Source organism: Amblyraja radiata, chromosome 1 (genome assembly GCF_010909765.2).
Source record: "Amblyraja radiata isolate CabotCenter1 chromosome 1, sAmbRad1.1.pri, whole genome shotgun sequence".
Taxonomy (NCBI): domain Eukaryota; kingdom Metazoa; phylum Chordata; class Chondrichthyes; order Rajiformes; family Rajidae; genus Amblyraja; species Amblyraja radiata.
The window spans coordinates 68,724,031-68,751,119 of NC_045956.1; the positions used below are offsets into that span (position 1 = coordinate 68,724,031).

General features: G+C 41.5%; 1 protein-coding gene across 1 annotated transcript in view; it reads right to left on the reverse strand.

The window, feature by feature from the left end:
- Positions 1-27,089, reverse strand: part of tnip3 (TNFAIP3 interacting protein 3) — an 86,240-nt gene that overhangs the window by 58,740 nt on the left and 411 nt on the right. The window contains exon 2 of the mRNA XM_033023666.1: positions 10,561-10,619. Coding sequence (XP_032879557.1) covers positions 10,561-10,619 — 59 coding nt within the window. The remainder of the gene's footprint in view (positions 1-10,560; positions 10,620-27,089) is intronic.

Genomic DNA, 27,089 nt, shown 5'->3' on the forward strand with positions numbered 1-27,089 from the left:
ACTGTTGGTGAAGGCTCCTGAAGGCAAAATATAAGTCTTCTTCTGACACAGGCGTGCCAAAGGCACTTTCCAATGCCTTTACATAGCAGTCAGGGCTAGCATCTGGGTTGTTTAGTCGTACAGCCTGAATTATTTCCAGGGCCGGCCCCTTTAAGCTCTCGACTATTCTCTTTTGTTTCTCACGTTCAGAGCAGTCACATTCTTCAATCATTAGATAGGCTTGTTCGAGCCAATGGTCAAGGCTCTCCTCTCCTGGCGGTGTGGGAAGGTTTCCAGAGAACATCCGCAGACGTCGAAATGCATTGTTCTCACTGGTAGGTCTCATCGTTTTTCCCAACAGGTCTCCCACTGCTCGGATGATGGACTCTGGGGAGCTTCCTTGTGGAGTCTCTGTAGTCAGCATGGCTTGAACATCATTTACTGATTTTCCTTCATCAGTCATTAGTTTGTTTAGCTTAGCTAAAAAATCTTCAGCTGGGCTCACAGGTTCATTGAAGAGGAAAATTTTCCATTCTGAGCCTCCCTTCACTGGCTGCAGTTGGGGGGGAATGCGATCTGGCTGTACAACTTCACGGCATTCACAGAGTACCAGGTTGCTGCCAGTCTGAATGTCACTTTGGACGTCCCGTACCTTTACTCTCCCAAGTGCCTTTACTGTCTGAACAGTCTCTTCAATGTCTGCTTGGTCAGTATTAGTCGGCACGTCAAACAGGACAAAAGCATGGTTTGGGTCTAAGCATGCTTCACTACACCAGCTATGAAGCTTAGCTGCTAACTGAGAGTCTGCTTGAGTAGCCATTATACTACAACTGCTATAGGCACTTTAATACAAAAGTCGGGAAACAAAAACACTTCTTAAAGGCAAAAACTAACAGTAAATGAAATGGGAATCAATCTCAGCGATGCCTCCATTTTGTGTAGCGCTTCTTTGCCCTCTACATGAGCTGCGCCCCAGGTTCGTAAACTTTAATTCCCTTATAGGTGTTAGTTAACCCTTAATTTAAGTATTTATGCACTCTCTTAATTTGGACAATAGGACACCTTTAATTTCAATATTAAATGGTATACCCTACTGTAGAAACAGTTAAAATAAATCAACTGACAACTATGTTCCAATGAATTACCTTCACATTTATTCTATTAATTAAAATAAATGATATGTTGGTCAGGGAAATACAAAATAAAATATCAATAACCAAAAATATGGTGTTTTACTGGTGTTTCTCACACAGATATTCAAAAAAAAACAACACTCTATAAATCAATATTTTATAGTACCTTTAAGTACTAATTACTATGTGGGCCCACACACTCACTCACACAAGCCGGCAACATTAAAAACAAAACAAGAATAACCCCACGTTGCAGGCCTGGTCGAAGCTGGAGAGCGTCGCGGCCAAATACAGTGGAAGCCGACAAGTGCACAGTGCAGAAGCTCACAAGATGGCGGGGAGTTGGCTGACCAGAGAGGACCCCATGTGGCAGAAATCTTCCTTCTCCCTCGTTGTCTCCAGGGCTCAGCTAACCGCTGCTCTCACTCTCCTCGTAATCACAAAGTCCACACAGCGACAGTCTTTAATCCACACCTCCGAGCTGAAGGGGTAGCAGTTAGCCTAGGCTTCCTCTGTCTTCTTCTGGACTTCTTCTCTCTCTCTCCTGGACTTCGATTACCCACAATTCCCAGCTCCCGCCCCCAAACCAATCACCACACAGGAAAAATGATCCAACTCATTAACAACAAATCAAAATGCAGAACACATATTCACAGCAAAACTTATATAAATCTCTTAATAAGAAAAACTAATATGAAGTTACACAGGGCTACAGACACAAAAAGCTGGAGTAACTCAGCGGGACAGGCAGCATCTCTAGAGAGAAGGAATGGGTGACGTTTCGGGTCGAGACCCTTCTTCTTGAGGATCAGTGCAATTGTTTACCCTTGGGGCTTATCCTGTGGCTCAGTGCAATTGTTATCAAGAATTGGCTGCCAGAATCACCCTGTGAGGCAGACTCTCTACAAGCTACATTTATGGGCCTGTCCCACTTAGGCGATTCTTCAGGCGACTGCCGGTGACTGTCAAGTTGCCCCCCAGCAGTCGCCTGAAAAACCGGCGACTGGAACGGCCACTGTTAGAGTGGAGAGCACACACACACACCCACACACCCACACACCCACACACCCACACACCCACACACCCACACACCCACACACTCACACACCCACACACACACACACACACACACACACACACACACACACACCTTCCTTCACCAGCCCGTTCGTTATGCATGTGGGGGACAGGGCAAGTGGGAAATTCACACGGTGCAAAGCCAATGTGATATAGACACACACCGCGATGAACAGGAAGGTTGGCGCTGTAATTAAGATGGTGAAAGCACAGTGTACGGGAAGGGTCATGTAAGTCCTTTAAAAGAGGGGGGGAATAAGGGGGGAGAAGGGGTGGACAACTTTTAAGAAGCCAGAGATACACGGCTGTGAAGTTAAGCGGATATTAACATTAACATCGGTTATCCTTGGTTCTGAAAACAACTGTTTACCTTTTTTTCCCCAATGAGCCAAAGAAATTCACCGGTCAGCACTGGCTACAACCTTCAACCTCCTGGCAACCCACTACCACGGCACCTACGGCACGAGAATTCTCGCTACTCTCCATGGCGGCTTCATTCTGGTCGCTGCTAATTTTTCAACCTGTTGAAAAATTCATAGCGACCATAATGAAGCCGCGACTAGTTCCCAGAATGCGGGAAATCTTCACGACCATGAAGGCGACTCCCCGGCAACCACCCGCGAACATATGGCGACCATGTGGCGAATGCATAGTCTCCTGCAGTCGCCTAAAAAGTCGCCTAAGTGGGACAGACCCATTACTCTCAGATGGTGAATCCTGAGACTCCACACCTGCAACACCCTGGTTACGCTGTCAACAATATTTGATCTTTATATTGACCTGCACTAATATAGTCATTTGTAAAACCTTTGTCAATATTTACAAATTCTTCCCTGACTACATACTCCCTGTTCTCTGCTGATTCCTGTCATCCCACACCCCAGCTCACACTATCCTCCCTGTAATCCTGGATGATATTCCTATTCTCTTTACGCATTTTGTTCAAAAAGAATAATTTTCATTAACAAAGTTTGATATTTTATAGAGGGAACACATTCTGTTATGGCACTTGTCAAGTTATTTTGAAATATCCATTATTTTTTAACCCAGAGAGACACATGATGCATGAAGCAGAATAAGATCCTCATTACAAAATGCTTTGCATGTAGATTATGTCAATAATTTTCCGAACTATCTTGACAATTTTAAATACCCCTTATAAACGTCCAGTGGACACGTTCATTTTGCGAAAACCTTTACCATTTCTAAGTGAGATTTGACACAATATATCTAATGATTTTGCGATTAGAAAATTTCAAAAGTTTTTTAAAAAGTCTGTGCCAACCAGTGCTTAAAAAATGACTGATTTTTATCAATGATAATCTTAGATGAAGATTAGGATCTTCCTCCCACACATTCACTTGGATCTGCAGCTCTCATTTGAAGGGGATGTTGTTTTTCAGAAGTATGACTTATTCTGGTAGACAATCATTTCCTGCTCCCACCTCAACTGTCAGCTTCTGGCTTTTTGAAAGCAATACTTTGCATTGCAAATGTGTTTTAAATAGATTGGTTATGTAAGTAAATATGCCTTTGTGTCCTACGTCTCCTCCATTGTCAGAGTGAGGCTAAACGCAAATTGGAGCAACAGCATCTCATATTTCGCTTGGGCAGCTTACAGCCCAGTGGCATGAATATTGATTTCCCTCACTTCAGGTAGCCCCGGTATTCTCTCTCTCTCTATTCCTCCCCCACCCAAGTCGCACTTGCTTTTACCCTACCCTTTTCACCCAACAAACAGCTAACAATGGCCTGTTTCCTTTATCATCATTACTTTTTTGCATATCTTTCATTCATTGTACTTTATCTCTCCACATCGCCGTCTATACCTCTCATTTCCCTTATCCCTAACCAGTCTGAAGAAGAGTCTCAACCCGAAAAGTCACCCATTCCTTCTCTCCAGAGATTCTGCCTGTCCCAGTGCGTTACTCCAGCTCTTTGTGTCTAAAAGATATTGCTTTCCTTGTTAGAACTATCACACCACCATTTTTATTTCCTTCAGAGTATTTCAGTTCAAGTGCATTGGGATCAATAGATTGTAAACATGTTTCTACAATAAATATTTTTCAAATCCCCATAGAGTCTAGTTTTAGATATTGTCAGAATGATTAAATCTAACATGTGCACACACAACTAATAAAAATCTAACATGTGTACACACAACTAATAAAAGATAATCAATATTTGCAAAAAAATGTAAACCTAATGTAATAAAACAACTTAAAATTAAGCTAAATACAGTTGTGACATATCAGATACATATTTGTAACCATTAATGTAAGTCACAAGGATAATGTGCAAAAAACAATGTTAAAACGTGTTTTTGAAAATAATAGGTATTCTGCTTTTATGTGGATGTTTTATGCGAGCTTCTGAAGTAATGAATAATCTGTTACTAAGGGAACAAAATGATTTATTACATTGTCAAGGCAATTTGAGCCTATTTTATTGGCCCTGGAATTACTACTAGTAGCCAAATGCTATAATTTCACCATTTTCACACTCCTTCCTTCCAAATTTAGAGATACAACATGGATATGGGCCCTTAGGCCCACCGAGTCAAAGCCAAACATCGATCACCCGTACATTAGTTCTATGTTATCCCACTTTTGCATCCTACATTCGAGGGGTCATTTATAGAAGCCAATGAACCCACAAACCTGCATGTCTTTTGAAATGTGGGAGGAAACCGGAGTGGCCGGAGACAGGATGGCCACGCAGTCACAGGGAGAATGTACAAACTCTGCACAGACAACATCCTTGGTCAGGATCAACCCCCGATCTCTGGCGCTGTGAAGGAGCAGTCCTACCACTGTGTCAGTGTGCCATACAAACGTTGAAACTTTTCTGTATTCCCCTGTCAACCCAGTGCTTCATTTATGTGTCATATGAAGCGTGCCTTCTTTTGAATTAATAATAATGCATCTTAATCAATTAAGGAATTTGTGTGGCTCATAAATTGATATACTTTTATGTTTTTAGATTGACATTTTTAATCTTAAATGGACATTTGTCATAACCAAATTCTAAACCTTTGATCCTAAAGTGACTATTCACATCCCACACAGATGCTGGATAAGTACCCTGTTATCTGCATCTCACATCAGTGAAATTGCTGTCCTGAATTAGACCATTTAACTGCACCACTCTTCAACTAATGCTCTTTATTATGTTGATTTTCTAATTAACCCCATTGACACAGCTTACATTATTCCAAATAAATGGGTGACAACATGCACAAGGCCCATCCTACGGAAAATAGTTATGAGCAGTATTATGCCATTGTAGTATCCATAATTTCTTTATAGTATTCAGTAAAGTTACTGAAGTTACTTCCAACCAAACATCTTCTCTTGAAAGCAGACAAGACTCGACAAACAACAGTGACTGATTCAATAATACATCTAAGATCAAACATCTTATCATATATAGTCCCGACCCCCTGGGAAACTGAAGGGAGCGACAATCAACCGCCACGGATACAAATAATGTCTTACACAAGAAAGGGCAGATGCTGGTTGACAAAAAATGAACACACGGTGCTGGAATAATACAAAGACGCAGCAGAAATTTCTAAACGTCATCCCATCACCCATTCCTTTTCTCTAGAGATGTTGCCTGTCCCGCTGAGTTACAGAGTGCCCACGGTAGATTCACGAATCACTACGGTAAACTCACTGGCTACTACGTTCTTACCACGAGTTTAAATGTTTCAAATGCTGGAGTAACACAAAGATGCAGCAGAATTTTGGAAACGTCATCCCGTCACCCATTCCTTCTCTCCAGAGATGCTGCCTGTCCCGCTGAGTGACCATACTGAGGGAATTCCCACGTATATGAAGCAGAGAGAAACGCTCTGGCTCGGAAGGTGTGCATTTTCCCTTTGTGGGTCATATCAATAGATATTCTATCTTTAACTCAAATCCACAGGATGGAGCTGTCTTATTTAACACTGTTGCTTCGCTGCCACCGCCTCCTTGCTGCACAATGGCAGTGAGTGCGGGGCCGAGATCCTGCCTAGTTTTTTACGTTCTGAAATTGAATAACTTTCAATGCTGAATCTGAATATACTTACTGTATGACATGCTGTCCAGCTCCTCTATTTGATAATTAAAACAGACCTTCATTCACGGTTGGCTCAAGAGTAACTCGGGAGAGGAACTTGGTAACTCACCGGATCACCTACAAAATCCTGGTCCTCACCTACAAAGCCCTCCACCATCTGGCCCCCCCATATCTCACTGACCTCCTCTCCCCCTACCAACCCTCACGGTCCCTCAGATCCACATCAGCCGGTCTCCTCTCCATCCACAAGTCCAACCTCCGCAGTTTTGGGGACAGAGCCTTCTCCAGGGCAGCTCCCAGGCTCTGGAACTCCCTCCCCCAACTGATCTGCAATTCCGTGTCCCTCACCATCTTCCAGTCCCGCCTCAAGACCCATCTCTTCACCTCTGCCTATCCTTAGCCCCACGTCCCCGACCCTTTTCATCTGTGCATTAATTGCCTCATACTGTGTTTTGTATTGAATTCTGTCTTTACTTTGTGTACTAGTCATGTCTCTACTATTTATTTCATTCCCCTTACATGTTTTTCCTCTACATGCTCAATTTTTGTAAGGTGTCCTTGAGACTCTTGAAAGGCGCCCATAAATAAAATTTATTATTATTATTATTAACTCGGGAGAGGAACTTGGTACATCGCAGAAATGAGAAGTAAACGGCAAACTTAGACATACACGTGGGAACTTGTTTAAACTCGTGAACATAAACTTGGAATCTCGTAGACAACCACGAGTGTGATTTTTTCTTTCACTCGGGATCACTCGTGGGTGGACTCACACCGTGAGAGGGCCATTAGGCTTGTTATGTTGTTATTTTGTCCTGAGGCATGAACTCAAGTCTAAGGAATGCAATAGTGGCAACTATATTGCAAGCCTCTTGAGGAGAATTTGTCTAATGATGGGGTACTGTTATGTACACAAGTGTACACAATGTCTAAGGCAAATATCGTGCATCAAAAAATATGTGTTCTTTTACAAAAAGGCTTTTGACCTTACACTTGGCCATTCCCCCATACATCACGCCTAGGTATTACTAGACTTGAAACAGGAAACCCTTCATATGTTCTCCAAACAGATTTAGTTTAGTTTGGAGGAGGAGGAGCCATCTTGGGGAACGGCTGCTAACCAGCAGCCGTCCGTTTAATTCACTTTTTTTTTGTAGTTCTAGTGAGTCTTGTGTTTTGTTTGTGGGAGAAATAGACTTTTTAATGTGGGGGGAAGGGGGTAACTATATTTCTAGGTCCCTACCTGGTCGGTGAGGCAGCGTTTTCTCCGGGCTGCCCTGTCGACCCGTCCTCGTGGCCTACCAGCGGGCCTGGAGCGCCGTTTCCTGCCGGGGACCGCCCAGCACCTCGGCTTCGGTGGCGGCACAGCGCTGGAGCGCTATCGCGGAGCGGAGCGGGCGATGCCTTGCCTGGGTCGCCGCGCTGGATCGACGCGCTGGAGCTGTGAGCTGTGACCGCCGAGTTCAACACCTCCGGGCTGCGGGTCTGCGGAGCGGAGCGGGCGGCGCCGACTTCAACATCAGGAGCCTGGGAGCTCCAAACCGGCTCGGCCTTGTCGGCTTCGGAAGCCGCGGTCTCCGGTAAGGAAGCGGCCGTTCCAGGTGGCCCAGCCGCTGAGAGGACTCTCCCGACGCAGGGGCAACAGCACCCAGCGAGAACGGCCAGGAACATCGGGCCTCCGTAGAGGCAATAGCGGAGGCCTCAATAGGCCTGACTTGGGAGAACTGGGGATGGGGACTGGACATTGTGCCTTCCCCTACAATGGTAACCATTGTGGGGGGATGTTTTTTGTGTGTAAGTGATTATTTTAGTTTGTGTCCAAGATGGCTGTCGGAAGGGAGATTGTACACTGGCGCGGTTTAGCTGCCGCTGCTCTCTCTTCACATTGTGTTTTTGATTTTTTTGTCTTTGGATCGAATTCTGTCTTTAATTTGTGTATTGGTGATGTCTTTATTATTTATTTTACTCCGATTATATGTTTTTTACTCTTGTTAAATTCTGTAAGGTGTCCTTGAGACTTTTGAAAGGCACCCACAAATAAAATTTATTATTATTATTATTATTAGTTTAGAGGTACAGAGTGGAAACAAGCCCTTTGGTCCATTTAGTCAGCGCCGACCTGCGATCCCCGCACACGAGCACTACCTGACACACTAATGGACAATTAGAAATGTTACCAAGGCAAATAGCCTACAAATCTGAATGCCTTTGGTGCATGGGGGGAGACCGGTGTTCCCGAAGAAAACCCACACATGTCACAGGGAGAACCTACAAACTCCATACAGGCAGCCCCCGAGTCATGATTGAACCTGGGTCTCTGGCACTATAAGGCAGCTACTCTACTGCTGCGCTACCACTCCATCTGTTATGTTACGTTTTCTGCTCTTTTTGTACTTGGTGCATAGCTTATGGCCACCTTCGTAAATTGTGGTCCTATAATAATCGTCGATAGATAATGGTATCTGAAATTGTACAGGAACTTTTGCAGAGTTGTTATGTCATGTATATATACACTGTAAATGTTCGATTGTAATCATGTATTGTCTTTCCACTGACTGGTTAGCACGCAACAAAAGCTTTTCACTGTACCTTGGTACACATGACAATAAACTATACTGGACTCATGATCGAGGTCTAGACCAAGCATATGGAGAAAGTCATAGAGTATCATTTGGACAAGCAAAGGTCACTTGGTTTAATTAACTCTTTTATCATCTTACACACTTTATTTTACCAATAATCACCTACAAATGTTTACACACCTCTGTCCCTTAAAACCTGGATGGTTCTCAGGATGATTGTATGCAGCATCCTACGCTCCAATACAGATTTATTTTAAACTAGACCAAGTGCAGACCCGTTGGGTCTGCTCCCCCAACGCAGCCGTTCCCTATCCATAGCCCCCATGGGAGACGTGGTCCTCCAACTCAAGCGGCTCAGGAATCAGCAGTGCGGCTGTTTTTAAATGGCGTCTTTGAGGCGAGATGCGGGCGCCAGTAGCCGTTATGGTCTCTGGCCAGCAGGAGGCAACAAAATGAGTGAGTGGGGGGGGGGGGGGGGGGAGAAGGATTTGATTAAAAAAGTGTACATAAACACGACAAAATTTAATGAGGAGTGGATACTTGGAATGAAAAGTGAAATATCTACCGAAATGGAAAAAATCAGGGCGTTTCTGGGTCGGGTGTTGGCGTAACAACGAATCAAAGGCTGGCAGCCACGTCAGGCAGAAACACACACAGCCAGCCGACAGCCACACAGTTTTATCTATATATATATAAAACTGTGTAGATATAGTTAGATAGATTACAAAGTGATGATGTTTTCTATTTGAGGGAGTGCTGGTTGCATTTCTGGTGAAGAGACAAATACTGGGAGTTGCTACTAGGTGGAAAGGAAAAAACAGGAGATAAAATGCAGGAGTGGTGGGGGGGGGGGGGGGCGGGGTGTGGTGGTGGGGGTGGGGGGGGGTGGTGGTGGTGGGGGGGGCACACACTTTCTCTTCCTGTCACAGATGGATTAAAAGGCAACACGTTGATATTCAGAAATATTTTATATTTTAGCAAGAGGTTTAAGTCATCTAAACATTTTGCCACTGTGAGGAGGAACCAGCTTGAAGTTTAGCAGCAGTAAGGTATTTATAAAGGATTAAAGGAACGAATATTCTTTGGAACAGCACAGCCGATATTGGCCTCTGTTGTCATTTATATATGAATGACATTTATAAAGTATCAGCTTTGGCTCTTCATTAATGCTAAGATTCCACAAAATATATAGTGCTCAAAAAGGCTATCATATGCCATCTCACTTTTGGGAAGTATGTTCTTTGTGCTGGGCATCCCACACTTCAGTTTAAACCAGCAACTGTAGTTCCCTCTTACACATTCAATGTTTCTATCTGTCCTTCATGTGCCTCTCATACCAGCCATCAAATAAGACTTGGCAGAAACAAGGAAACAGTCGTAAGTGGTTTTGAGGGATAATGACTAGGAGCTGGTAGCCATTGGGCAGTGGGGTGGCCATTTTATGTCTGAACAAAATGCAGTCCATTAAGTTTAATAGTCGCTTCACCACTTATAATAATTTGCCATTAATTAATGGCATGTTATTGGTTATAACGGTAAAAAAAAACTGTTAGCAACATATAACTAAAGTAGAGGTAGAACCATTCCAAGACTTGTCCCATCCTTAACAGTTAACATTTTCTGCTATTTTCCCTCAAACCACTTTCCCTCATCCAAATATTTAATTCAATCGTGAGGGTTAGTACATTATCGATTTCCACTATAGAAGCTGGAAGTGCACTGACCTGACTCCACACAAAGGCTGCTCTGCAAGCGTTTCTGCATCTCTGTCCTCATGTCGCAGCTGTTGACAAAGAAAAGGATTGAGAGATTTATTGATAAAACCAGAAAAGGTTGAAAGCATTCAGAAAGTCAGGCAGCATCTGTAGAATAAAAAGCAGTAGCATTTCAGGTCTGGGACCCCTTCATCAGAATTGTGAAGGAAAGAAAACAAGTTCATTTTCAGCAACAGGAAAGAGTCCATCATAAAGGATGAGGTTACGGGGTACTTAGAGGTTTATGATAAAATAGGCTGAAGGTTTTGTGAAGGGGAGATCTTGCCTGACAAATCTCTTGACATTTTTTGAGGAAGTAAATAGCATGACAGACAAAGGAGAGTCAGTGGATGTTATTTACCTAGATTTTCAGAAAGCCTTTGATAAGGTGCCGCACGTGAAACTGCGAAAGAAGATGAGAGCCCATGGTATCAAAGGGCAGATGCTAGCATGGATGGCAGGTTGTCTGGTTGTCTGATGGCAGAAGGCAAAGAGTGGCAATAAAGGGGGGGGTTTCTGTTTGGCTGCCAGTGATTAGCACTTGCTGATCACGTATTGAGTCAGTCTCAAAAATATCTAATTTCTCGTTTCCAGTCTAGTTTCCTTCCAATAGATCAGTAAGAATAACATCACTATTGACGAACAATTGAATAAGGTGACCCTTGAATTATATGTGGGATGACGGAGAGAACGGGACAGAAGGGGGAAGAGGGCATGTGGGGTAAGGGAGGTTGAGGGGATAGGGATAGGGAGAGGGGGGAAGGGGGTGGGAGGGGGAAGGCAGATGGAAGTTGAAGGGAGCAGGAGGGAGAAGTGGAGAGGAAAGGGCAAGGGTTGCTTTCTGAGGAAATGAGCAGCCATGGCCATTTTCCTTAAGCTGTATATTCTGCTCATGTGACAAGGAATCGGCACTGAAAAAAATGTGTTGAATTACTTAGCTCCTCCACATATATTCCATGAGAGGGAATTTTATTCCATATCACAAATCTTTAGACGGTGATTTGTGAATTTGGTGAGGAGAATTTTCCAGCCGAACAGCTGTAATGTGGGGGTTTGCCAGTGTTCTGTTATAAACTGGCTTTGTGACAACAACTCAGAAGATACCTCATTATTTTGAATTAAACAAAGATAAAACCATTAATGCTTCACTTCATCACGATAGATACTTGGTTCCCTGGTTCCTGTACAGTCATATTAAAACCCCCACATAAGCCTGAATGAGGGCTGGTTTAATAGGCTGATAGCGGAGTCAGGGGATATGGGGAGAAGGCAGGTACTGATTGTGGATGAACAGCCATGATCACATTGAATGTCGGTGCTGGCTCGAAGGGCCGAATGGCCCACTCCTGCACCTATTGTCTATTGTCTATCCAATGCATCATAGCGCTGGTTAATGTGTGAACATGAATAAGGTGACGGTCAACAGTAGAAAATATTAACATCAAGAATCTAATAAGTGTGTGTAGGTACAATCTAATTCTAAACTGTATTTATTTATTCTACACTTTATGCTGTATAATGTATGACTTCATGTCAATGAAACTTTCCTCTGTCCAATTCAGCTTGCAGCCAAGCTAGATTTGAATAACTAATAACAATGACTGTGCCAAGTGTTCATTGTAACAGTAGTTCATGGAAATTGTAGACGTGCCACAGGGCTGTCGAGGTGTGGGTAGTTCAGCTACAATACATTCCTAATGAACCTTGTGTTATAGAAAAATGTTTGTAAAAGCAATTGTATCAATGGGGAACAGGGGGTTAGGAGCTGGAGAGTTTCAGACTCGCAATAACAAAGTTATTGCTCCCAGGAGATTTTCAAAAATAAAGGTCTGTTTAGTAGCTACAAGATTAGTTTTGTTTCTGCAAGCTAAAAAATACTGAAGGCTGTATGTTGTATTGTTTATTAGAGTAAAGGTGTGCAAGTGTCAATGGAGGTGATTCTTAGGGCAACTGTGGTTCGTTGGCCACCTGCATCCCTAGTAGTTGGTAGTGTGGAGAATGCTGCAAATAAATGAGACCTTTAAAGGGGTATGGGGTGTCACCTAAAGGCATAATAACACATCCAGCCATTACCATTTAATTGTGTTAATGGAAGATAAAATCAGGCAGTAGGCAGAACAGGATACCACTCAGATCACACCGGCTTCTTAACGAGAGGAGAGCATTTATGTATGTGTGTGTGATTGTATGCCTGTGTATATCATGCATACATGTAGAGAGGATGAAACAGAAAGCAATATACATATTTATTTATCAACATTAGTTTCTTACTGGAGGAGAGAATGTGTGTGTGTACGTGTGCGTGTATGTGCATGTGTGTATGTCTGTGTGTAACATGCATACATGTAGAGAGAATGAAGCAAAAGTAATATACCTATTTATCTTCATTTCTTTAACTGTTTTTGCTTTAAGGATTATTAATACAATTTATATTTCTGCAAGAAAATTATTATGTACCATGTTATTGTTAAAGCTATGTATCAATTCAAGTTTTTGCAGTTTAATTGCAGTTTTGGTTTTACGATCAATAAAATTCTCAGCTTGAATAATTTTCGAACAACAAATTAAACCAGTTTGTGTTTGAAATACTAGAGGTATGAGAGGGTGGGGGGGGGGTCTGGGTAATGGCTAACCATCGACTTTACAGCCATGAGCCTTCACTTCTCTTGTGGGAATATACCACAGATATTAATAGACATTGAATTTGCACTTCAGTCAATAGAATTTGTCAGGTCGTTAGTTTGTGAAGACAACACTGCTGGCTTGAATTCAAAAATAATTTCATCAATAATATCGTACTTATAACATTTTTTGCATTAAAGATAAATTGTATTAATAACTTACAAAGCATAATCAGTTAGATAAGTGAAGATAAATATTTATATTGCTACCAATTTCATTCTCTCTCCATGTATGCATGCTAGAGACACACACACGTATGTCAACGAATACTCTCTTGAACTTTCACAGATATACAGCAGAGAGCATATTGACTGGTTGCAACACGGTCTGGTTCGGCAGCTCGAAGCCCCCAGGAATGAAGAAGACTCCAAAAAGTGATGAACACTGCCCAGTCCCTCGTGGGTATTGACCTCCCTGCCTTTGAAGGGACTTACAGGAGTCACTGTTTTAAGAAGGCAGCCAGCATCATCAGAGACCCCACACCACCCTGGCCACACATTCATTTCACTCCTGCCATCGGGAAGAAGGTGTAGGAGCCTGAAAACTGTAATGCCCAAGTTCAGGAGCAGCTTCTTCCCAACAAACATCAGGATATTAAACACTACAACCACCAACTAAGCACCGAAGTGCATAGATTTGGGGGATTGTTTTGTCTTTGCACTATTATCATTTTTGATATATTGAACTTCTTTTTTGAGAATTTCTTTATCTTCCATTAACACCATTAAATGTTAACTGCTGGACTTTAATATGCCTCTGGGTGATATCCCCCGCACCCACTAAAATGCTTTGTGCAGGTGGGGTGGAAGGGGAAGGGTACAGGTAGTTCAAAACAGGGAGTATTGATCCTGTGGGGGATCCAGCATGTATACGGATGCTCTTGTTTCCACAATATAATGTCTTAAAATTTAGGTGGAAAAAAAGCCTCTTTGGTCTTCCGGATTAAGAACATAATTAGGATTATTTCAATATTGCAGCATCACCAGTTGCAGAAGTGTATATGCCTGTCAACCTGGCTTAGGCATCTCCTAAACCAGAAAAATCAGGCAACTTCTGATTTATATTTGATATCTATATTTTCATCTCTGTCTGTTGTCCAAGCATCTGCCTATCAGAAAATCGTCCTCACCTATATCAACCTATTAACTGTATTATCTGGTAGACAAAAGTGCCGGAGAAACTCAGCGGGTGCAGCAGCATCTATGGAGCGAAGGAAATAGGCAACGTTTCGGGCCGAAACCCTTCTTCAGACTGATGGTCTGAATTAAATTGTATTACCTACCAGGATTTTTCTTGCCCCTCCTCTTTTCCATCTTTCTATCCTCCTACTCCCTTACTCCCCCTACACCCCACAATCAGTCTGAAGAAGGATCCCGAACCGAAACGTCTCTTATCCATGTTCTCTGGAGATGTTGTGTGACCCCTGAGTTACCCCAGAACTTCCCAACCTACTGTAAAATCAGATTTGAGTGGGCATTTCACATGCTCTATTCTTATTATCCATTCACCCTGGCACTGCTACGAGATATAAAAATATTTCCCAAAAGTTCCTGAGAAGAAAAATGCAACAGTTTTTCTTCACCGTTCTTCGCAATCACATTTTCCAAAATAACCTCCACAGTGCCATGCATTAACATAAAATAATTAGCATGCCATTAAACACAAAGAAGCACAGCCGGATCCATTTCCTTTTTATTAAAACCTGAAGTTCACCCACAAAAAAATACCAGAGAAAGCATAGCGAATTGTGACTGGGAAAAGATCAACCAACCAGCCATTAAATAAAATGAAACTGACAATCAAACTGTTTTAGGTACACAAAATTGCTGGAGGAACTCAGCGGGTGCAGCAGCATCTATGGAGCGAAGGAAATAGGCGACGTTTCGGGCCGAAACCCTTCTTCAGGTCTGAAGAAGGGTTTCGGCCCGAAACGTCGCCTATTTCCTTCGCTCCATAGATGCTGCTGCACCCGCTGAGTTCCTCCAGCAATTTTGTGTACCTTCGATATTCCAGCATCTGCAGTTCCCTTTTGAACACACAATCAAACTGTTTTATATAGGTTCAATTTTAAAACTTTATCAATGATGTTTAATCAGAGGGAAATCTTGTCTTATCATACGTAGGATATGCATATCTGAAAGCTAGTTTAAAGACTTCTGAGGGGATTTCCAGTTTTGTGTGGTTTCCCCATGTGATTTATTTCCATGATCTAATATATTTTATTCTTAAGGGAACTGTTAAAGATTGTCCCATGGGTTGTTATCTAACCAGAAATCACACTGACCGAGTGGAACCAATGATCTGAACTTCACATTCATTTGTGCATACAGCTCAGCCAGTTTCACAAGAGAACTCAATGACCACAGATATCGTCTACCCCCACTGAATTAAATGGCTTGTAAACATTAGATAGGCAATGATCAGATTGACCCAAATTATTGAACTTTCCCTGGTTATTTTTACTGGTAATGGAATGTGCTGGAGTTTGAACAGATACCACATGGAAAGTGCATAATGTTTTTTATTGAAGGAACGTTCATGTATTAATTATTAATTCATAATTTAATTATTATGCATTTGTTCAAGAAATATGTTAATATAAATGATAATTCACATTTCTCCCTCTAACCTATGAGTGATCATTTGTAAATTGATTAATCCATGTATTTAATGAATTTAAGCTCAAAAATTAAATGTGTCCTTCTGATCTGTTGATGGGTGATGAAAGCTATTTTTAAAATATAACTTCAGCAAGACTTACGAGTTGAATAACTGAGACGAAATGAGTTGCACTGTCATAAATATTACCACAGCAACTGGAGACTGCAATGGGGGATACCAAACATAAATCTGCAGTCTTTTTTACAACCGTTTTCTTTTCGAGGGATTAAATTTAGATCGAGTTAGATTTAGCTCTTGGGGCTGAAGGAATCAAGGAATGAGCTTCCAGTGGAAGTGGTGGAGGCAGGTTCGATTTTATCATTTAAAAATAAATTGGATAGGTATATGGACGGGAAAGGAATGGAGGGTTATGGTCTGAATGCAGGTAGATGGGACTAGGTGAGAGTAAGGGTTCGGCACGGACTAGAAGGGCCGAGATGGCCTGTTTCCATGCTGTAATTGTTATATGGTTATATAACCTGGCCCTCAACACCAGCAAAACCAAGGAACTGATTGTGGACTTTGGAAGGAGTAGGAGGGGGACCCACAGCCCCATTTATATCAACGGGTTGATGGTTGAAAGGGTCAAGAGCTTCAAATTCCTGGGCGTGCACATCTCTGAAGATCTTTCCTGGTCCGAGAACACTAATGCAATCATCAAAAAAGCACATCAGCGCCTCTACTTCCTGAGAAGATTACGGAGAGTCGGATTGTCAAGGTGCACAGTCGAGAGCATGCTGACCGGTTGCATCGTGGCTTGGTTCGGCAATTTGAGCGCCCTGGAGAGGAAAAGACTACAAAAAGTAGTAAACACTGCCCAGTCCATCATCGGCTCTGACCTTCCTTCCATCGAGGGGATTTATCGCAGTCGCTGCCTCAAAAAAGCTGGCAGTATCATCAAAGACCCACACCACCCTGGCCACACACTCATCTCCCTGCTACCTTCAGGTAGAAGGTACAGGAGCCTGAAGACTGCAACAACCAGGTTCAGGAATAGCTACTTCCCCTCAGCCATCAGGCTATTAAACCTGGCTCGGACAAAACTCTGATTATTAACAACCACTTTCTGTTATTTGCACTTTATTTGCAGTTTATTTATTCATGTGTGTATATATTTATATCATGGTATATGGACACATTTATCTGTTTTGTAGTAAATGCCTTACTATTTTTCTGTGTGCTTAAGCAAAGCAAGAATTTCATTGTCCTATACAGGGACACATGACAATAAACACACTTGAACTTGAATTTGAACTTGGTTATATGGATATAGGGAAAAAGCAAGAACGGGGTACTGATTATGGATGATCAGCCATGATCATATTGAATGGCAGTGCTGGCTCGAAGGGCCGATTGGCCTACTCCTGCACCTATTTTCTATGTTTCTAAAAGGAATAAATAAAAATTCTTGACTAAATAGCCACTTCCCTTTCTGAGCAAGGATGATACCTCGTGGTTTGTCCGTCTGAAGCCTCGTGCAATTTAGGTTGAATGCTGAGAGGATGAGTGCTTGAAAGCAGCATCCTCAGTGTTTTACATTCTGAGTGGCAGCATCTATACTGATGACTGTTTCCCACGGAGAGGAAATGGAAACAGACTGTGTTCGCACAGAGGCGCTGCAAGGTTTTGCACACATTGAGCACGTGTGTCACTGCTCTCATCGCTTGTCTGCACAGTAAGCCACGTGGAATTCTATGGTAAGTGAACACTGCACATTTTTGAACTGAAAATACTATTAAACCCTTCAGCAAAACACTCCATTGGTTCTTTAATGGCTAAGTTTGGCCAAAGTCACGGTAGAGACTTTATAACTGTTTTATGCCCCTGTCCTACTTAGGAAACCTGAACAGAAACCTCTGGAGACTTTGCGCCCCACCCAATGTTTCCGTGCGGTTCCCGGAGGTGCCCCGAGGTTTTTGTCAGTCTCCATAATGGTCGAAAGTGGTTTCCGCTTCTTCTATGTTCCAGCGATTATTTCAAAAAATTCTTACCTTCCACTACCTGCAACCTCCGGCAACCACCTGCAACCTCCGGCAACCACCTTCAACTAGCATCGCAACCGGCTTCGACTAAAAAATTACCGATTTTTAAAACGGCAACCTATTTTTAGTCGCGGCCGGTTTTTAATTTTTTGAAATAATCGCCGGAACATAGATGAAGCTCGACTACGCGGAAACCACTTTCGACCATTAGGGAGAGTGACGAAAACCTCCGGGAACCTCCAGGAACCTCACGGAAACCTTGGGTGGGGCACAAGGTCTCCAGAGGTTTCCATTCAGGCTTCCTAAGTGGGACAGGAGCATAAGTGTGTAAGATAGTGTTAGTGTACGGGACTCCTTGGTCAGCGCCTTGAAATAATCGCCGGAACATAGAAGAAGCGGAAACCTCTTTCGGCCATTAGGGAGACTGACAAAAACCTCCGGGAACTGCATGGAAACCTTGGGTGGGGCGCAAAGTCTCCAGAGGTTTCCGTTCAGGTTTCCTAAGTGGGACAGGGGCATAAGGAAGCACTTTGGCTTGGACTGTGCCCTCCACTAAACAATATGCTATTTCTCTTCAGACCATATAGGATGCAGCTTAATCACCGGAGAGACTATTTATACCAATGGAAATCACTGATGATAACACAGTATAATGGAAAAGGCTCCCAATTTCCTATGAAACAATTGTTAATTTTCTGTGTTGCAGTATACTCGGGATAACCCTTTGTTCCAGCTATGAAATAACATGACTTCATTGTTTGTTCAGTGTGTAATCAATGTATAGTGCCACATTTCAGAGATTGTCACAGAATATCATTCGTTATGACAAAAAATATTAAATTAGTAAGCACTACTATGACAAGTTTTGCCTGTCATCTAATCCTTTTTCAATAATTAAATGGTTATTTATGAACGTCACATCATTCTATTTCCTGACACTTTTTTACGGTTAATATCTCAAAATATAAACACAATTTCCCCTCATGTTTGGTTTTACATTTACTTTACAGGAATTGTGTTGTAACCTTTATTGCAGCAATGATTATCCTTCATGGGGGTGGGGTAGGGGGGAGGTGTGGGAGGGTCAATCAGAAGACACTCACTGGCTCTCAGGATGACTGTGAATGTAGGAAACTTAACAGAAAGCAGTCTACTGAGAAAGACAAATGTACTCAGCCTTCTGAACAACTAGAATACATGTTAAGGAATTATGGTCATAGAGTCATACAGCATGAAGACAGATCCCATGGCTCAATTTGCCCATGTCAACCAAGATGCTCTGTCTATGCATGTCCCACCTGCCCACATTTGGCCCATAAACATCTAAATCTTTCGTATCCATGTACCTGTCAAATTGTCTTTTAAACGTTGTTATAGTACCTGCCGCAACGAGCTCCTCAGCCAGCTTGTTCCTGCCATTCACTGTGATGGTCCTGCCCAGGTTTGACTTCCTGTACTGCAATACCTCACACTTATCTGCATTAAAATCCATTAACCATGCCTCAGCCCATTTGCCCAACTGATCAAGATCCTGCTGTCATTTATAATCACCATCTTTGCTATCTTTGATACCACCCACTTTAGTGCCGTTTATAAACGTACTGATCATGCCTTGTACATTCACATCCAAATCATTGATATAAATTACAAACAGCAATGTTCCAGCATCGATTCCTGAGGCTCATCATTAGTTACAACTCTCCCGACATCTCCAAGAACTTTCCCAAGTTCCCCAATCTTCATATTTTTCTCCCTAGTAAAAACAGTGAATAAATACTCATTAAGGACATTGCCCATCTCCTGTGGTTTGACACAGAGTTGAGCTTTAGCTTCTGAGGGGGCCCATTCTCTCTCTAGTTACTCTCTTTCCCACAATGTACTCATAAAATCTCTTGGAATTTCCTTAATATTATCTTCCAGAGCTATAGTCTGCTTCTGTTTGGCCTCCTGATTTCCTTCTTAAGTCTTCTACTTAGGTTCCGAAAGTCCTCCAGGGATACATCTGATCTCAGATACCAATACTTGTCCCATGCCTCCTTTTTTTATCCAGAACAGAGCCTCAATTTCTCTCGACATCCAAACTTCCTTATTCCCACCTGCCTTGCCCATCACTCTAACAGGAACATGCATGCCTTGAACTCTTATCACCACATTTTCAAAAGCATCTGACTTTGTTGGATATTCATTTGCCTGCAAACAACCTACTCCAATCAACTTTAGCAAATTCCTGTCTAATACCATCAAAACTGGCCTTGCCCCATTCAGAATTTTATCTTGTGGGCCTGCCCTGTCCATAACTATTTTGAAGCTAATTAAAACAATGGTTGTTGGTCCCAAAAGGCTTGCCTGTGACACTTCAGTAACTTGCCCTTCCCAATTTCCTAAGGGTAGATCAAACTTTGCCTTCTCCCCTGTAGGGCTCTCTGACGTATTGCCTGAGGAAAGTTTCCTGAAAACATTTGATAAATTCCACCCCGTCTAAGCCCTTGGCACTATGACAGTTCCGTCTATATCGGGGAAGTTAAAATCCCCTACAATGACAACCCCATCAGTCTTGCAGTTGCCTGCAAGCTCTCAGCATGTTTGTCCAACTAATTCCCATTTACTATTTGGGGGCCTATAGTACCATCCCAAGAAGTTGATCGTCCACTTTTAATTTAAACTATTGTGATAATCTCCTTGCCAGACTTGATGTGCCTTGAAAGTTGACATTAAAAATCAGCAAGAAGAGGAAAGAGAAACATTTTTTAAAAACTCACAAGTGCACCACTCAAATTATTCTATGTTTGGGGTCCTAATTTAGTTTGCGTTAACAGTCGCAGAAACAATTAAAAGAAACTGGGAACAAGAATTATCTATAAAAATTCCGAAAGACAAATGGGAAAAACACTTGCTATATGTACATAAATGCTCGATTAATGTAAGACACAACTTAATTCAATTAAAAATTTTACAAAGATTATATCACTCGAAAACCAAACTGAATACAATGTTTCCAAATGTTTCTCCCATCTGTGATAAATGCCTATCTCAAAACGCTACTATAGTACACTCTTTTGTCTCTTGCATAAAACTTCATAAATCTTGGAATGAAATCTTTGGAATTTTCACAAAATTATTTAAAATAAAATTGAACCCCAATACAGAACTGATTATCTTCGGATTAACGGAAGCTGACCTCGTTTCAAAAATGTCTACTTAATTATGGTCTAATAACGGCAAAAAAATTATACTTAAATTCTGGAAAAACGCACCCACACCGACGCTCAAAATGTAGATTTCAAATATGTCAGAAATGTTACACCTTGAAGATATGAGATTCGTCCTATCAGACAAATCAGACCAATTCTTAAAGATTTGGTCTCCGTTTATTGATTTATTACAAGCATGTGGTGCAACATAACCTTAGAAGTTAAGTGCTTCAGAACTGGGTGGGAGGTGGATAAATATATGAAGGAGGCATATCCCTTTCAATTTCTATCTCTTTCTTTTCTTCTCTCTTTTCTCTCTCCTATTCTTTTTCTTTTTCTTTGTGCTTAGTGCACATCACCTTTTCTTTTTCGAAGTATATAATATTCTCTCTCTCTATATTTCTTGCTTTTCATATCTCTTTTTCTTTACTATTAGATTTAAATGAAGAAGTTGTACATGAAATGGAATATGTTATTCATGTAGTATATTATTGTACATCACTTCTAATAAAAATATATATTTTTAAACTTGCATTTACATTTCACTTTTATAAACTTAATTCGGACTGTGCCATTGGCAAGTTACATTGTCTGGGGAGTGGTGTTTTTTGAAACATAAATATTTTAACTAAAGTTAGTTTGATCAAGTTTTTATTGCAGTTGCAATCCTTTACAATCTACTCAAAAATTCTTAATTTTAGTAGAGCATTTGGAACAGATATTTATCCAGAATGGAAGACTGGAGTCTCCAGTGGCAGATGAAAATGGCTGGACCTGTGCCATTTAGTTTCCAGACATTTGTTTTTTTTAAGGTCGTAATCAGAACAATACAGTAGGCGGAGGGCTTTACTTTTTGAAACTAAGCAGATTTTCATCAGGCTTTGGACTGGAAAAAAGAATCTGACTATATATCCTACTCAAGTGCTTCTGGAAATAAATATTGTTAATGTGAAGTCCCTTTGCAGCTTGTTATATTACCAACCATTGAAATAAATGTCAACATTGAGGGATTGCAAAAGGCCCAGCTGAAAACTGTATCAAAGAGGCAAATAGATGCTCAAGGACTCCATTATATTTTCAATTGTTCCTTGCTCCTTTCTCGGTGTGTTGAAAATCAAGTGTCATTGAGACTAGCCAATTTCTGGCTCTTCAGGCCAGTATTAAGTGTCCACCGCTAAGTCTTGAAACGTATGTTAGCAGCTGATTCCACTGCAAAGGGCTTCAGAACAAAAGACAATGCTGCCTGCATATATTTGCAGCAGGCATGGATTACTAACTGCGAGATCGAGAGAGAAATAGCAGCCAAATCTGAGACTACGTCAGAGAGTACTGCTCTAAACATTTGCTTAAATGCAAATTTGAAGTTAAAAAATGTTGCATTGCTATACATGTATTTCTTGTTGCTGGTAATTTAACAAAGACAGCTGACTCCAATGTTATTATTTATTTTCAGATACATGTGAACCTCTTGGGTGGAATAGTTAATCAAAGTCTTTTTCCCAGGACAGGGGCATCTGGAACAAAATGGCATGGGTTGAAGATGACAAGAAAGAAATATAAAGGAGTTCTGAGGTTTGTGATTTTCTCACAGAGGGTGGTGATTATCTGGAATGAGTTGGATGAGACAGACATAATTACAACATTGAAAAGGCATTTGGATGGGTAATTAGATAGGGAAGGTACAGATGGATACAGGCTCAATGATGGCAAATGGGACTAGCATCGATAGGTTTCATAATCAGCATGGGTGAGGTATCCTGAGAGCGGCCAATTATGTGCTGTTTAATTCTATGATTTTCGATGAATATATCATTTTTTATGATTTTGCTTCAGCTCAAAGATGTTTCGTCAGTATTATCATTATTTATCAAAATTGGTATTTGTTTGATTCATTCAAGAGATGCATCAAGTTCAACTCTCTATAAAATTTATTACAATTAAATCGTTACACCAGTTCAGACTCTGCTTTAATTATTTCTAGCACATAATCGTAATTTACTTTCGTATAATAACATATTGTTTTTGTTTCTTGAACCATTTCTGTCAATGCTTTTATTTCACACTTTTTCAACAGAGCCGTGCCATTGACAAGTGCATTTCCACAAGCAAGCAGATTGGATCAGCGTCTTTTTGTCTGTTCTGAAAGCCACATGCAGCATTCTTAAAGCAGAGTGAATGGAAATGTCGATTCCATATAACCGAGGTTTATTGATAGCATGGAATTTTAATGAAAGCACAATAACACAATAATAGGCACCTTATTTTAAACACAAAGAGTTAAGACTGAAGAGAAAGTATGAAATCCCAATCCTTTGCATATATTCTTGCCTTCTGCTGAAAACATCCCTTGATTTATCACTCGGGGCACGGGATAAAATTGGTCACTACCCAACAAGAACATTCAAGGCCTGCTGTGACTAGTATGGATTTTTTTTTTGTTTCTTATGTCTTATGTCATTGAGGGATATGGGGAGAAAGCAGGAACGGGGTGCTGATTTTGGATGATCAGCCATGATCATATTGATAGGTGATGGTGGCTCGAAGGGCTGAATGGCCTATTCCTGCACCAATTTTCAATGTTTCTATGTTTCTATGAAGGTCTTTACCTTCTGCCAAAAGTAAATGATAAACAACCCTGCAATAAAATGGTATCAGTTTTGAAAAAAAGTTTAACGAGGGGCTGCCCAAAGTTCTTGTGAAGAATGAAAGGGCATTAGGACGATAGCGTTGTGTTTAAGTGATTTGTTTTACTCTCCGGAGGCATTTGGAGGGTGTGCTGCCACATTGGAAATCTTTCAACTTTTATTGAAGTACATTCATGGCACTTTGAAATATCAGACTTAAATGGATTCTTAAAGCAAGAAGGAACCCAACCTGAAATGTCATTGATCCATTTTCTCCAGAGATGCTACCTGACCCACTGAATTACCCCAGCACTTTGCGACCTTTTTTGATCAATAGTTTGATATATTTCCAAGAAACTGCTGATGATATGTTATAAATCAAAATTTTATTTGACCAGCCCATTGCCATGCTTATAAGTTTTATTCCGTTTATTGTGTACCTCTGTGCTAGGAACATGGATTCAAAAATCCAGCACAAACAGTAATCCTCAAGTTCAATGCAGGACTGTAAGGAAGGTCTTTTTTGTTTATATTAATTTAAATCTTCCAGATTCAAATATTCATTAACAATATTTAAATAAATCAGAAATAAGATATGTTTGCTGCAAACTGCAGTTCTGCAATCACAAATCTGCTAGTTTTCTCAAACATTATAAATGTTACAACATATCTTGATTCTAGTTCCCAAAATATCATTTTTTCAGTGTAATTGCTATTTCAATCTATCCTGAGGGTAGCAAGTTTATCTTCTGAAACATATTGATTCTGCAAATCATGTCCCCGCATAACCAACATTAACAAAATTATATATTTAGGGATTCCTGCAGGAAATTACTGAAGAATAGCAATACATTTTGAGGCAGTAATCTGCTCAATGGGATTACCATGCATGAAAATTAAGAAACCAGCTCAGTTAAACTCTATATTTGCAAGGTTTTATTAATTGCACAAGAAGATTGTTCCATCCTGCACTCAAATTCACTTGGACCATCTCTGACATCTCCCTATCATTTCTGGATCTCACCGTCTCCATCACAGGAGACAGACTATTGACCGACATCTACTACAAACCTACTGACTCCCATAGCTATCTAGACTACATTTCTTCCCACCCTGTTTCCTGTAAAGACTCTATCCCCTACTCACAATTCCTTTGTCTACGCCACATCTGCGCCAAGGATGAGGTTTCCCATACTAGATCATCGGAGATGTCCTCATTCTTTAGGAAACGGGGGGTTCCTAAATGAGACTCTCACTAGGGTCTCCTCGATATCCCACAGCTCCGCTCTTGCTCTCCCTCCCCCCATTCGCAACAAGGACAGAGTCCCCCTTGTCCTCGCCTTCCACCCCATCAGCTGTTGCATACAGCATATAATCCTCCAACATTTTTGCCACCTCCAACGGGATCCCACTACTGGCCACATCTTCCCATCTCCAACCCTTTCTGCTTTCTGCAGAGACCGTTCCCTCTGCTACTACCTGGTCAACTCGTCCCTTCCCACCCAAACCACCCCCTCCCCAGGTATTTTCCACTGGACCGCAGGAGATACAACACCTGTCCCTTTACCTCCCCCCTCGACTCCATCCAAGGACTCCGACAGTCTTTTCAGGTGAGGCAGAGGTTCACTTGCACCTCCTCTAACCTCATCTACTGTATCCGCTGTTCCAGGTGTCAACTTCTGTACAAGCGCAGGCTCGGCGATCATTTTGCTCTATACCTCCGCTCAGTCCGTCTTAACCTACGTGATCTCCCAGTTGATCAGCACTTTAACTCGTTCTTCCAATCTGATCCTTTCTGTCCTGGGCCTCCTCCATTGTCAGAGTGAGGCCCAGCGCAAATTGGAGGAACAGCACCTCATATTTAGCTTGGGCAGCTTACACCCCAACGGTATGAACATTGACTTCTCTAACTTCAAATAGTCCTTGCTTTCCCGCTCGCTCCATCCCCTCCCCTTCCCAGTTCTCCCACCAGTCTTACTGTCTCTGACTACATTCTATCCTTGGCCCACGCCCCTGACATCAGTCTGAAGAAGGGTCTCAACCCGAAAGGTCACCCATTCTTTCTCTCAGAGATGCTGCCTGTCCCGCTGAGATATTCCAGCTTTTTGTGTCCACCTTCAATTTAAAGCAGCATCTGCAGTTCTTTATTACAAATATTGCTTATGCAGTTCAGTGTCTACATTGCCCTGTTTTTCTACATTTATACCTTGTTTTTTTCAAATCTGTGCAGTGATGTTCCAGACTTGATCATCTTTGATACAGTGTTAATGATTGAAGGATACGGCACGGAAGCAGGCCCTTTGGCCCATCGAGTCCATGCTGGTCATCGATCACCCGTTCACACTAGTTGTACATTATTTCACTTATGCATTCTCTCCCTCCACACAACATGGGCCAATTAACGTACACCCCGCACATTTTTGGGATCATCACATCACAGGTGTGAAGTGTTTAGCAGATGTGTGGGGTAAATATTTTACACAGAGAGTGGTGGGTGCCTGGAATGTGCTGCCAGGGGTGGTGGTGGTGGAAGCAGACACAAAAGTAGCATGCATGAGGAATTTAGATAGGCACAAGGATATACAGTACAGAGAATGGATGGACAATGATCACATGCAGGCAGAGGAGATTAGTTTAACTTGGCATCATGTTTGACAAGGACATTGTGGACCAAAGGATCTATTCCGTGCTGCATTGTTCTACATTCTATGTTCATCGAAGCTGAATAATTTGAAGAATGGTTTCAGCTTTTCCTATTTTTACTCATTGAAAGCAATTTTTACCCCTGTTCCATTGATCTCATTTTGAAACCAAATGTATCTGGTTTAAATATTTTGAGAGCAGACACAACCCTTCACATAAATCATTATATGATAGCTGGGAAAGAATTTGTGGAATGGCAGTGTAAGATTTACTCTGTGCAGATCTGTAAAGGAAATAACACTCAACTATTGCTAGGAAGGAAGTGCAGATGCTGGTTTAAACTGAAGATAGACACAAAAAGCTGGAGTAATTCAGCGGGACTGGCAGCATCTCTGGAGAGAAGGAATAGGTGACATTTCATGTCAAGATCCTCCTTTTTCTCTATTCCTTTTCACCGAAGATGCTGCCTGACCCACTGAGTTATTCCAGCTTTTTGAGTCTATCTACTGTAATATTGCTATATATTTCGCAAGTATAATGCTTCATCACTTATTCTTTAAATATGATTAATTATGTTTATATATATATATAAATATTGTACATAACTATATGTATTTATAACAAAACATGCACTGATTTCCCAACGATTCAGATGATAACAGTTGAATAAAATTCACAGAGTTGGAATCAATTCGGCCAGACATGTACTGGGTGCA